General features: G+C 39.5%; 2 protein-coding genes across 2 annotated transcripts in view; one reads left to right on the top strand and one right to left on the bottom strand.

The window, feature by feature from the left end:
• The window catches only part of AVEN (apoptosis and caspase activation inhibitor), a 165117-nt gene extending 151804 nt beyond the window's left edge, over positions 1–13313 (top strand). Inside the window, exons 4-6 of the mRNA XM_063091475.1 lie at positions 6359–6454; positions 9446–9806; positions 10581–13313. Of these exons, the coding sequence (XP_062947545.1) occupies positions 6359–6454; positions 9446–9806; positions 10581–10696 (573 nt within the window). The 3' untranslated portion in view covers positions 10697–13313. The remainder of the gene's footprint in view (positions 1–6358; positions 6455–9445; positions 9807–10580) is intronic.
• RYR3 (ryanodine receptor 3) overlaps positions 11218–14339 on the bottom strand; it is a 491041-nt gene continuing 487919 nt past the window's right edge. Inside the window, exons 104-105 of the mRNA XM_063091474.1 lie at positions 12928–12979; positions 11218–12140 (exon numbers count right to left, since the gene is read on the bottom strand). Of these exons, the coding sequence (XP_062947544.1) occupies positions 12045–12140; positions 12928–12979 (148 nt within the window). The 3' untranslated portion in view covers positions 11218–12044. The remainder of the gene's footprint in view (positions 12141–12927; positions 12980–14339) is intronic.

The raw sequence follows: 14339 nt of genomic DNA, 5'->3' as shown, positions 1-14339 counted from the left end.
GGCCTACTGGGAGAATACTGGGGTGCATCATGGGCAGCTGATCTGCCTTCTTACCAGCACAGGCCCACTCAGTGGAGACTGGTAGCCACAGAACTGCAAGGTGCACAGTGTGCTGGAAAGACTCAGTCCTGGGCCAGAATTTCCACACAGCCCAGGTGTATCTCACTTCCCAAGAGCCAGAAGTGATTAAAAGACCAATAGTTAAAATTTGATCCACACAAAAAGTCTTTTCAGATAATCAGCAGCAGAGAAGCAATTTAGCTCAATCACAGGGCTTACATGCTAGTCCTCACAGGAAGTTCCTCCAATTTTGGAATTAGCCAAAGGACAACAAATTATTTCCAGGGCAGAGTTTAAGTGGTGTTGGTGGCTAAAAATCCAACACAGAACTGGAAAAAGCAAAACAAAACACAGACCAGAGACAAAGCTCTGATATTAAGTAGTAAAGGTCTAACACCACCAAAGAATACCTGTAAAATCTAGAAGTGGTAGCAGTCTCCTCAAATGCCCAGGCACCAATGTAAAGACACAAAGATTGAGAAAGCACAGAGAAATGTGATACCATCAAAGGAAACAAAGCACCAGCAATGGACTCAGAGGAACAGTGAATTCATGAAATGTCTGACAGAGAATTCATAATAACTCTCTGAAGGATGTTCAGGGAGTCACAAGAAAATACAGATAGAAAGTTAAATGATATCTGGAAAACAATCCAGGAGCAGAATGAGAAATTTGACAAAGGAATTAAATCAGTTAATAAAAATGAAATAGAAATTCTAGAAATAAAGGTTACATTATCTAAACTGAAAAACTTGATAGAAGGCTCCATCAGCAAGACTCAACCAAACTGAGGAAAGAATCAGTGAGCTTGAAGATAAAACATGAAATTATCAAATGAGAGGAGCAAAAAGAAAAAATAAGAAAAAATGAAATAGAAATACAGCAAATTTGGGACTCCTTCAGCAAAATAACCTGCACATAATTGTCATACCTAAAGGAGAGGAAAAAAGAAGAGATGTAGAAAGCGTATTTAAGAAAATAATGTTTGAAATTTCCAAAGTATGGAGAAAGATACCAGCATCCAGGTACAGGAAGCTCAGAGGTAGACAATCAAATTCAATCCAAGGAGGAACATCCCAAAGCACATCATAATTAAATTATCAAAAACCAAAGACAAAGAATGAATACTGAAAGCAGCAAGAGAAAAGAAACACCAACATTCAATGGAGCCCCAGTACATCTCTCAACAGATTTCTCAGTAGAAACTCTACAGGCCAGAAGAGAATGAGATGATATATTCAGAGTGCTGAAAGAAAAAGATTGTCAGTCAAGAATTCTGTATCCAGCAAAATGAATCTTCAAATATGAAGGAGAAATAAAGTCTTTCCCAGACAAACAAAAGCTGAGGGAATTAATCAACACTAGACCTGCCTTAAAAGAAATGCTAAAGGGAGTTCTTCAGTGTGAAAGAAGACAATGCTAAGGAGCAGCAAGAAAACATTTGAAGGTACGTAACTTATTAGTAAAGTAAGTTCACAGACAACCTCAGAATACTCCAGTGTTGTAAAGGTGGTGAATAAACCACCTAATCCTTAGTATGAAGACTAAAGGACAAGCCTAATAAGACAACAACAAACAATTGTGTAAGAGATAGACAATAATAAAAGATGTAACTTGAAACAACAAATTGTCAAAAAGTGGGGGGGGAATGAAGCCAGAGCATAAAGTTTGGTTTTTTTCTTTTTTCTTAGATATAAAGGTTAAGTTGTTGCTAGGTTTCCTGTAGTTACCTCCATTATGCATAAGTCTGTCTCCTCTTTTAATAAAGCATTGCTTGCTTTTAAAAAAAAGTTGTTAATTTGTCTAAAATAGTCTGTTATAACTATAATGTGTCTTGTAAGCCTCATGGTAATGATAATACAAAACCTTATAAGACACATACTAAAAATAAATAATGAGAAATCAAAATACAGTGCTAGAGAAAAGCACTCAATCACAGAGGAAGATAGTAAGATCGGGAAAAGCGAAAAAAGGACCAACACAACAACCAGAAGAAAAATAACAAAATGGCAGTGACAAGTTCACATATATCAATAATATCTCTAAATGTAAATAGATTAAATGCCCCAATTAAAAGACACAGAGTGGCTCACTGGATTATAAAGCAAGAGCCAACAAGATGCTGCCTACAAGAAACTCACTTCATCTATACAGACACATACTGACTGAAAGTGAAGAGATGGAAAAAGATATTTCATGCAAATGGAAACCAAGAAAGAACAGGAGTCGCTATACTTAGAGAAAATAGACTTCAAGCTAAGTAAAGTAAAACAAAGATAAGGAAAGTCATTATATAAAGATAAAGGGATCAAAAAGAGGATATAACAATTCTAAATACATATGCACCCAACTCTGGAATACTCAGTTATATAAAGTAATCACTATTAGACCTAATGGGAGAAATAGACTCCAACACAATAATAGTTGGGGACTTTAATACCCCACTTTCAGCAAAGGACGGATCATCCAAAAAGAAAATTACCAGGAAACATCAGAATTAATATCTACTCTAGGCTGATAGGATGTGGCAGACATATGTAGAACATTTTGTCCAACAGCTACAGAATACATATTCTTCTCAGTAGCACATAGGACATTCTCTAGAATAGACCATCTTAGGTCACAGAACAAGTCTCAACAATTTTTAAAAAATCGAAATCATATGAACTATCTTTTCTAGAAATCAACAACAAAAAGGACACCAGAAACTGTACAAATGCATGGAAATTAAACAATATGCTCCTAAACAATAAATGGGTAAAAGAAGAAATCAAGAAGCAAATTTTTAAAATTCTGGAGAAAATGAAAATGAAAACCAGAACCTATGGGATACAGAGAAAACAGTTCCAAGAGGGAAGTTTATAACAATAAATGCCTACATCAGTAAAGAAGAAAAACTCCAAATAAACAACCTAACATTACACCTCAAGGAACTAGAAAAAGAAGAACAAATCAAACCCAAAATCAGTAGGAGAGAAATAAAAAAGATCAGAGCAAAAATAAATGAATTAGAAATTTAAAAAAAAATACAGAAGATCAATGAAACAAAGAGTTGGTTTTCAGAAAGATAAAATCGATAAATCTTTAGCTAGACTAACAAAAGAAAAGACTCAAATAAAAATCAGAAAAGAAAAAGGAGACATCACAACTGATATCACAAAAATACAAAGGATCATAAGAGACTACTACAAACAAGCATATGCAAACAAACTGGAAAACCTAAAAGAAATGGATAAATTCCTAGAGACGTACAACTTACCAAGGTTCAAGGATGAAGAGGCATACAACTTACCAAGGTTGAATCATGAAGAATTAGGAAACCTAAACAGACCAATAATGAGTAATGAGATTGAAGCAGTTTTAACAAGTCTCCCAACAAAGAAAACCCCAGGCCCAGATGGCTTCACTGCCAAATTCCATCAGACATTTAAAGAAGAACTAATATCAGTTCTTCCCAAAGTCTTCCAAAAAATTAATGAGTTGGGAATGCTTCCAAACTCATTCTACAAAGCCAACATTAACCTTATATCAAAACCAGAAAAAGATACAACAAAAAAGAAAACTACAGACCAATATCCCTAATGAATGCAGATGTGAAGATCCTCAACAAACTACCAGCAAACAGAATCCAACAACATGTTGGAAAGATCACTCACCATGGTCCAGTAGGATTCATCCCAGGGATGTAAGGATGCTTCAGCACATGCAAATCAATAAATGTGATACATCACATCAACAGAATGAAGGGGAAAAAACCATATGATCATTTCAGTAGATGCAGAGAAAACATTTGATAAAATCCAACACTCTTCATGACAAAAACACTCAACAAACTAGGTACATTGAAGGAATGTACCTCAACACAATAAAAGCCATGTAAAAGAAGCTCACAGCTAATACCATACTGAATGGACAAAAATTGGAGGCTTTTTCTCTAAGATCTGGAATGAGACAAGGATGCCCACTTTCCCCACTTTTATTCAACATAGTACTGGAGGTTCTAGCCAGCACAATAAGGCAAGAGAAGGCAATAAAGGTCACCCAGATTGGAAAGGAAGAAGTCATACTATCCCTGTTGCAGATGACATGATCATATGCATAGAGAAACCTAAAGTCTCCACCCCAAAATTACTAGAGTTAATAAATGAATTCAGTATATTGGCAAGATACAAAATCAACAGACAAAAATCAAAGCCTCCCTATATGCCAATAATGAAATAACTGAAGAGGAAATCAGTAAAGTAATAAACATTCACAATAGCTACCAAGAAAATGAAATACCTAGGAGTAAATTTAACCAAGGAGGTGAAGGATCTCTACAATGAAACCTATAAAACACTGATGAAAACAATCAAAGAGGACACAAAGGTTCTTTTCTCACCAGAAAGTGTGCGTTTACACAGAGAGTGAGATTCAGTCTGATAAAATTCCTGGTCAGAGAGGAACCTTTCAGGACTGCAGATTTTCACCACCTTGGCAGGGTTCTGTGCATATTGATGGCAGAGAAGTGGGGTGTAAGGACTTTGTACTAACTAACAGTCAAGGTGGCCTCAGGGTGTCCCGCTTCTCTCCATACCCCTCCCTCACAACATCTTCAGTGGGTGTCGTCTGCTCCTATTAGTAGCCAGGTGTTGTCAGCCAGGCTGTCCACTCCAACTGCAAGTGACCATTAGGGTTGGCCAGGTGGATAAGGGGGCTGGGCTCTCCAGGCTGAAATAACCCACTGATTATTTTAAAATATGTTAAAAAAAAAAAAAAGCTAATTCATGGTTATTCTGATTAAACCTATTTTGAAAATTCACACTTTAGTATTAATAAGCACTTCACTTAAGCTAACTTTATATAAGGCCTTCAGCTTTAGCCCTTCATGGATAAACTGGTGACCCCCCAAAACAAAGCCTTCTTACAAAGTGGCATTTGATGGCAGGTTCTTGGCTCCAGGACTCCTGCAAGAAGATGAGGAGAAATCACTACGATGTGAAGTGTTGCAGAGGCATTATGGAGGGTGGTGCAGTGTCAGCTGGGCACTGGGTAGAGGGTGGGAATTAGAAATGTGGGAGAGACCACATTCTAGTAGGAGACACCGTCAAACTTCATTCATTCAGAGCATGGCTCGTAAACACAGCCAGGCTATGCCTGGTGTCTTTGTTTGGCTAACTTTTCTTTGTTTATAATATAACTTGTAGTTGTGTTGCACATAATGCAGAAGAGGGCAGGGGAAGTCTTGGACACCTTTAACCAGACCTCAGCACACCTCAGTAGTCAGGAATGTGTCTCCATCTCTGATTATTATAAACCCAATCTACCTGAGACATTCCTGTACTGGAGTAGAGATTTAACTAGATGACCTCTGAGTTTTCTTCAGCTTGAAGTGATTGATTACAGGATAAGACATGGTCCTGGCTGGGCCTGCGACAGTCCCTGGCAGACTAGGTGGTCAGTGGTGTTTGCCTCTGTATGTGAGGTCATCGTGACCACCTTTTCATTTTTTTCCTTCTCTGGGTGGCCAGGACATCTGGAAGAAGCTGTTAGGGGCCATGGGATTATCTGAAATGTTTTCTCAAAGAGTGTCAGTTTGTAAGGTCAGTACATTGACATGACATTACTTCTGTGAATGGGAAAAAAGCCAAAAGAAGCTTTCAGTGTTGGCCCTACTCACAGGGCTGCTAGCTAAGGAGGACAAGTTTCCATTTTCTGCTTTCTGGTTCAAAGACAACCATACTTTACCCATTTCTTTAGCAACCCATCAGCCTACCTCAGTGCCTAGAAGCTTTTCCTTCCCCTCCCTAGGACTAGCACTCTGAATTTAGAGGAGGTGTCCAATTAAACGTCATTAAATGCTTAGTTTTCTTTTAGCTTGCCAGTAATTGCAAAAGCCTCCACAGTTTGGGCCGAGCCCGTGGCGCACTCGGGAGAGTGCGGCGCTGGGAGCGCGGCGACGCTCCCGCCGCAGGTTCGGATCCTATATGGGAATGGCCAGTGCACTCACTGGCTGAGTGCAGGTCATGAAAAAGACAAAAAAAAAAAAAAAAGCCTCCACAGTTTGCAGGTCACTGTGTGGTCTTGATATGAAGGTGATCTCTAATCCTGCTGCTGCTCTGGCTGTGTGAGCTGTGGCTCAGGGAGGTACTTTTGGTTTTGTTGATCTTAAGTGTGATTTATGATTTGACTTAATCCCAGTCAAAAGTAACTTCACTGGATGATTTATTTACAGTTACGTTCTTTCCTCTTCTGCTCTTTTATTTCCAAAAGGTCATACTTAATCATCGCATGATATTTTCTTTTTTTAAATATATAGAATTCAGCACTTTACGTGGATAGTGAGTCACTGGTTCGAGCCCTTCAAGAGCTGCCTCTCTCACTCCGACTCAATGTTGCTGCTGAGTTGATCCAGGTAACCCTGAAGGCATCTAGAACTGGTATGGATTTAGCGCAGAAGAGAAAGAGGGAAAAACACCCATCTGCAGGATATCTCAGACTTAGCTTTTCCTTTAATAAAGCTGAGAATTTTGTATCAAGGTAGCATTTTGTAAAAATGAAAGGAGAACAAAATAATTTTTAAAAGTTACTTTACATTTTATATTTGAAACATTTGAAAGGATCAGATGTAATGGAGTTGAATGAAATATGAAATATAAAGTGTGGCTATTATTTTACTTAAAATATTTTGTGCCAGGCTCTGCATTAGGCTCTAGGGACACAGTGGCCAGCAGACAGATACGATTCCTGCCTTCCTGGAGTGTGAGCTATTGGGAAAGATGAATATTAACCAAATTAACCAAATAACCATAAACATATATACAAGTCGTATTAAGTCCTATAAAGTGCAGTGTACCATGAGAGTATATAATAATGAACCTGATATGCTGTGGTATGGTTAGGAACAGCTTTCCTGAAGAAGTGACAGATAAGCTGAGGTCTAATGTGTAGGAACATTTGAGCTGGAATTTAAAGAGGAATGACCCAGATCTACATTAACAAAATGATGATGATGATGATGATGATGATGACGACGACGACGACAATAGTAAACATCCTGGCTGCAGAATGGAGAGCAGACTGTGGGATTGTAGTGTGTGTGTTTGGGGTAAGTCTGCGTGTGCACGCACATGCAGGAGCAGAGTAGATGAGGGAGGTGGGAGGCACAGTAGAAGGCTGTCCAGGGTCCAAGTGAGTAATACTGTAGCTTGGAATAGGGTCATGACAGTGGAGATGGCAGAGAAGTGGACTTTACCGAGAGGTATTTCAAATGGTAAAAATAAACAAGATTTGATGATATATTGAAAATGGTGAGAGAACCGCCAAGGAAGAATTCAAGGTTTTCCAGCTTGTGCAACTCATCAGTAGGTAGTATCAGGAAGGGTGGCATTTAGACATTGTGACTTTGTGCCTCTGAGATATCCAAGTAGAAATATTAGTCAATTTGGATGTAGAAATTTGTAGTTCAGAATAAGGACTAGAAATATAAATGGGGAGATATCAGGGCTAGGTGGCAACTAATGAACTAAGAGAGGAGGAGACTCAAGGACTTTCAAATTTATTTGTGGCTTGATTGGATTAAAAAAAGAGGTGAAACCCTGGGTAGTACAGATTTTAAATAGAATCCTAGCAACTAAAATTTATCAACTTCTGTGGCTGCATGTGATGCTGAGCTTGAACATAGCAATGAATTGGTTACCCACTCAGTTTGCTGTTTCCATTGCACATACTAGGGCAGCAGGCAGAATTCAGGGCTGGAGGACAGTTAGGGTCAGGGTGGAGGGCTAGAAAGGTTCACATTTGCCTCCGATGGGGGATCACCCTGGGGTTTCTTTAGAAAAGTATGGGGGTGTCTGGGAAAGTGGTACTGGCTTTTCCTGCTGGGTGCCCAGTCATGCTCAAAGTTCTGAAGTAGTTGGTTTGATCCCACACAGTGTGGAACGTTTAACAGAATATACCCGGGAAACATTGAGATAAAGGCTCCAGGACTGAGGAAAGAAAGTGGTATGAGCATTTGAGAGTGAAGGATGTTATGTCAGTGGCAGGCATTAGAGTAAAGGTATAAAATAATTGCAGTAACTTTGAAAATCTGGTTAAATTATTTTAAAAATCCACCCCTCCCCCCACCACTGTAGAGCAGTTATTCTTGACCTTGTTTGCATAGTAGAATCTCCTGGAGAATTAAAAACATAAACAATGCCAGATACCCACTCCAGACCAATTAAATGACTCTAGGATTAGAAGAGAGGACCACATCCCAGCTTTGCCCTGTACAACTGACAGTGTGGATGTTTATGCCAGTCTATGTATAAAGCCACACTGTCTTGAATATCTATGAGTCTGAGGAAGTATTAGCAAACTGGATCTGCTCAGGATGCTGAAAAGTGAAAATCAGGGGTCAGTGCCCCCAGTAGAGGTTGAACCTCGTTCTGAACCTGCCCACTGTGAAGCTGTGCTAGTCCTCGTAGCCTTCCCCCGAGAGCAGTGATTTTTGGCCTTAGAGTGTAACCTTACATTACAATCACCTGTGGAGTTAACTTTTATTAAAGTGTAACATAGGTACAGAAAGGTACACACGTAAGTATTGATGACCATGGAATCAGCATCTAGATTGAGCATCATAATATTGGCAGTACCCCAGAAGCCACCACTCACATGCCCTCCAGTCACTGTCTCCCCAAAGGTGACCATTATCCAGATTTCTAATATTACAGTTTCCCTTGTTTTTGTTTTTTCCCTTTTACACATGTGATCAAATAATATGTTTTCTTCGCATCTGCCATTTTTTTTTTCGTGACCGGCACTCAGCCAGTGAGTGCACCGGCCATTCCCATATAGGATCCGAACCTGCAGCGGGAGCGTCGCCGTGCTCCCAGCGCCGCACTCTCCCGAGTGCGCCACGGGCTCGGCCCCATTTTTTACTCAAATAATATTGTTGAAAGTTATGCTTTTCTCGGTGAATTTGATCCTGCATCTTTATATTAGTGCATTTAAATACAACAAACAGATCAATGGATTTGCTAATTATTTCTTGGTGACTTTTACAGATGTTCATGTCTCATTACAGATATAAGTATAGACTCAAAAAGACCTATGGTGCTGTCAGTTTTCAGGCCAGTGATAGGAGGATAGGGACCTTTTAATTGCAACTCTGAGCACACAGCTGGGGTGGGAAGAGTGGGAGGCACAGTCCTGCCATGTTTCAGTGAGGTCTCCCACATGTATCCAAGTTAATCAGGAAGGGTGCTGGACCGGGGCCCAAACGGAAGACACTTTGTGGGACAGGAGACAATACAGATAAGTTCACAAAGTTTGATGGCTTCCTTAGCCTCCTATGTTTCGTGTCTACTTAAGCAAATATGGCAAAAGTCACATTTTAAACTCAGTTATTGTACTTCTCTTTCAGGCTACAGTTCCTTTAGAGCTTCCTCAGGTGAAACCAAAGAGAAATGATGACAGCAAGGGACCAGGGATGCAGTTAAAGGGACCCTTGGGGCTTGGAGGAAGAGGGCCCATCTCTGAGCTGAAATCTGCTGCTGCTGGTTGCTCTGTGTCCATGGGCAAAGACAGCCCTAGACCAGGTTCTTCAAGGGGTTCTCATAAACCCACTTCCCCACTGCAGTCAGCAGCAGACCATTTGGAAGAAGAACTAGATCTCTTGCTTAATTTAGATGCGCCTGTAAAAGAGGGCGATAACATCTTACCAGATCAGCCATCTCAGGACCTGAAATCTGAGAAAGATGGGGAGGTGGCCCAAGAGGAAAAAGGTATAGCTTTCACTTTATTCCCCATCCACCTTCTGAAGTCTGGTGTTTTGTGGCCCCACCGCATCACATCTGCACACATCCCTATTGGCATCTGACATTGATCCAGTGCAGTCCACTGACATCTATTTCTGTGCTAACATCTTTGCTTCCCCCTGAGCTGACCTTTCTGACAACATTCCTCTCACTCGATACACTGAGCTTCCAGAGCTGCTACCTGCCTGACTGCAGTATTAAATCTGGGGCTACAAATTGAACTTGTGCCATAAAAAGGCATTAAGATACTTGTAGCTCTCAGCTTTTCAGCAGCAGACCTTTTAATCGACTGCCTCGAATGGGCCTGTTAACCAACTCTTCGTATTTCTTTCTTGCTATTTCGATTTTATTTTTTACAAAAGAACACTTTAATTTGTGCATGTTTTGTGAGATGGTGGCCCATCTGATTTGGAGAGGCCTAAGGCAATTGCTACAGCCACATACTGCATTCGAGAACTTTTAATGATGATTTTCCAGGTTTGCTACAGTAGTACAAAGAAAACTGAGTTTTTGGTCTTTTGAAAATAACTAGTGAATTGTGAAATTCAACTTTAGAGTAAATAGAAAACCTAATCTGTCTCCATTTATTAATTTGTTTAGATATTATTGTATCGTCCTTTTAAGGAGTAACAATAATGAGAATGTTTCCCCTTGTTGTAAGGACAGTATTAATTAGCACTGAAACTTTAACACTATTTCGAGACTAATGTGAGGTTGTTAACATTGCTTTTATTTCCCCAGTTCCTGCAAAACCATCTGTGACTGAAGAAAAGAACATGGAATCTGAGCAACCAAGTGTATCAAAGAATGTTACTGAGGAAGAGCTGGAAGACTGGTTGGACAGCATGATTTCCTAAAAAAAAAAAAAAAGTGCCTGAAGCAAATTTTTGTTGCTTTCTAAGTAAGGGTGGACACAAAGCTGTCCTTCAGAACAGCTAGTTTACAAGCATGCCCTAAACCAGTGTGTTCCATCATGCGTACAGCAGTAAATGCCTACCTCTGTGTTTGACAATATTTCAAAGAAACATTTAAGAGGCTTGTTGGATTTTTTTTTGTCCCAGCTTAGTACTCTAATAGATTTCCTTAAGGGCAGGGAATGTTAGGTGCTTGTTTCCAGTGTCCTTCCTTGCCATGTTTACAGCATAGTAGGTGCTGCTGATTAAGAAGATAGATGGAAGCAAGGCATGCATTTGGCCAAAATAAAACACACACACACACACACACACACACACACACACAAAAAAAAAAAAAACACTGGCCTTTGTATTTTTTTCTTTCTTGTGTGGGGCCTTAGGCTGTGTGTCTCATGTGTGTCAGTGTGATTGCAGAATCAACCCAAACTGGTGCATTCCAAGAGGCCAGACCATGGATTGGTGTTCATTATTTTATTGCAGTGGGCACTTCATTTTATTTATTTGAGAAGATTCATTTAAACACAGCAGCTCCACTACTTACAAGGGACCATAAAGCATTACTCAGTTTTGGCATGAGATTTTTTTCTGAATTTTCAGTACAGTACTTCTTTTCTAATAACAGCAGTTTGACAAGCTGTTACTGAAAAAAAAAAAATGAATACCCTTCAAGTGCAGTTTCATAAAGTAAGACAGAAGATCAACACCACTAATTAAAGGAACTGTCCTTCTGGAACACAAACATAAAAAAACTTGCATAGCTATATCTAAAGAGGTTTTAAGGCACTTAATCGATATTTCAGTGTCGACAAAGTGTTGTTTTTTTTCTATTTCTTTAACTGCTTAAAGCTTTTCAAGCGGATTCTGGATACGGTCACTAGCAAGTACCATGGGAAAAATTAGACTGCAGTTAAAATGATTTTTTGTAGTTCAGATCATGAATCACTAGTGTGATACAGTCATATGACATTCAGATGTTTAAAATTTCAGGTATTATGCATTCAAGATTTCAAACTTCTCTAGTCCTTTCCTCAATTCTACTATCCCAACAAACTAGCTGCATTAGAACATAACACTCGAAGCATTCGAGTCGAATTCCTTGCCATCCTTTTTCACATTTTGACAGGTTACCTCCCACTGTGTATGTCCATTAGGCACAAAAAGCCAAATCAATTTTAAAACACAGATTTTTAACAAACATTTTCTTGTAAGGGAAGCATTTAGACAATTCAGATATGTTGCAGAACTGTATTTCACTGGAAGTCTGTAATGGTGACACTTCTTTCATTCAGATTTATCCAAGCTGATCTTCATATTGTTTACGAAAGCAGTCGCCAGCAGGGAAGAAATCCCAGCACCTTTCTTGGTACATCTTCCAGACATAGGATTCCTGAAATAATGTGAACCAAGGGTACTTCTTTTTAAACCACAGTAAGCTGAAACCCAGTTTGTTTTTGCTCTAGATGTCTCCCTTTAGAAGACTGATGTGAATTTATATGAGGCCAAACCTGCACGTTTGTTCTTACTCTTTTCCTTACCCAGGCTGCTTTGGGAGCAAGAAGTCATGTCTTCTTGACAGTGCTGGCAGGGGAGGACTCTCCCCCCACCCCCACCAACAAAACTGCACCAACTCCATGTTTGAGCTGTAAAGTTTTCCTACAAATCCGATGATGTTTGAACATTTGATAACCGACTTTTTCCTCCCTTATTTTCTACCTTTGCATTTTTTTTCACACTTAGTCACAGAATCTCTTGACACATCCTTTCACTTGTCCTCTTGTGCACCCACCAAGTTCCTGCTGTCGCCAACACAGAAGGTCATTGTCTTATGCTGTTTCCCTCACTGTTTTACTCTGAGTGCCCTGCTCCTTGTTACGGCCACCCACTCCTTTTCTCATTGTCTTTTTCTCTGTAACATTCTCCCCACCTCCAGCTATTCTAGTCTGAAGCAGTAACCATAAGAGTTTAGGAAATGTCAGTGTTTGTTGGGAAAGATAACCAGGAGGACTTTTGGAGTAAACCAAAGTCCCCATAGAATTCTGGCTTCTTCTTAAGTCACAAAAAGGCGATGGAAAAATGCATTCAAGAGACTAATGGGGTCATGTTCCAATGTCCTATGCTATACTGTTTCAAGACTTAGCAAATGGAAGATCTTACAAAAACATTTTATTTCTCACCTGACCCGTGTGCTCTGTTTCATCTTTATTAATCAAATACATCAGAAAGAACCTGGAGCAATGAAAAAAATAATAAATGAGAAAAAGTTTAGATACTTTAAGAAACCTAGGTTTGTGTTCCTGGGTGAAGTGTTGCATAAGGACACAAATCTTCATTTTCTAATAGTAACACATATTCATCTCAAAATTAGGCTCTTTGTGAGATCCTTTTTTACCATCCCTAAACCTTGAGCTAAGATCAATTGCAAGGTAATGTTTTGACCACCTTTAAACAATAAAATGGAAGCCTAAACTCTTTCCATTAATAAGTTAATAGACCTATTATTGGCAATTAATAGGCCATTTTATCATCTCATAAAAATTTAGAACTGAAATTACATGTGTGTCAAGGATATCTGTATGAATAAAGCCAGAAAATAGTTAATCTCATTAAGTTTCTCTGATTTTTCCAGCAGTATAGTTGTGTTTTATTATAGACAGCTGGGAGAGGCCAGTGTTGTTTCACTTGTTCCGGCCGTGATACATGCCTAAGGTCTGAGCTGTTTTTCTGTGACATACAAGTATCCCAGAGGGCTGGGGCTGAACTCTCAGCTCACGTTACATGATCTCAGAGACAGTTACCAAAGGAACCAGTCTCATGCCCTTCAGGAAAAGGAATGTGAGGCTGGGTAAGGAAGAGAAGGTAGAAATAACATCCTTCGGAGGGTGGGGAGAGTCCAAGCCCCAGAACTTAATTCTGTCTGGGTAGTGCTGGATTCATGGCTTCAGGTCCTGGCCCGCAATAGTGGCTCTAAATATGTTATTTTTCTTCCTCCTTTCCTTTACCAAGACTAAGAAAGAAGGCAGGGCCAATATCTCTACCATGTTTGAGACTCAGGCATGTTATTCCTTTTCCAGAATGTTTGACAAAAGCACCATTTTAGATAGGAGGTTCAAACATGAATAAGTTGGTCTCTTTCCACTCCAGCTCACTGCTAGAGGTGGACAGAGACAGAAAACAGTCCGTTATACACAGAGTGTCATGGGAAGATGTAGACGGGTTCCAACCCAGATAGCAGAGCAGCCTTTCACTCTTCTGCCATATACTGGCACTGACATATGGCTGTGTGCTCACCTTTCATAGGGCATGTGTCCTGTTTACCTCCATTGAAATGAAAACTCTCTTAATGAGAATTAACAATGATAAACACTCATGTCATGAGGAAGGGTATGCTAAATTTTTATTTAAATTAAACTCATTTTTTTTTTTGGCCAAAAGATGAGTTTAAGACAAAAACACACCTGCCACTTCTCTTTGACAATAACACCTTTCCCAAAGGCTAGGACTGTTCCATCCTAAAGAGAAAGGTTAAGACTTTCTAAATACTAAAATGTAGACAGAGGTGAGAGCTAAGTCAGGGAGCAGAGCCCAG

This window comes from Cynocephalus volans, chromosome 3 (genome assembly GCF_027409185.1).
Source record: "Cynocephalus volans isolate mCynVol1 chromosome 3, mCynVol1.pri, whole genome shotgun sequence".
NCBI lineage: Eukaryota > Metazoa > Chordata > Mammalia > Dermoptera > Cynocephalidae > Cynocephalus > Cynocephalus volans.
Note: the sequence above shows the minus strand (reverse complement) of the source record. Positions and strands in the feature narration are given on the sequence as shown.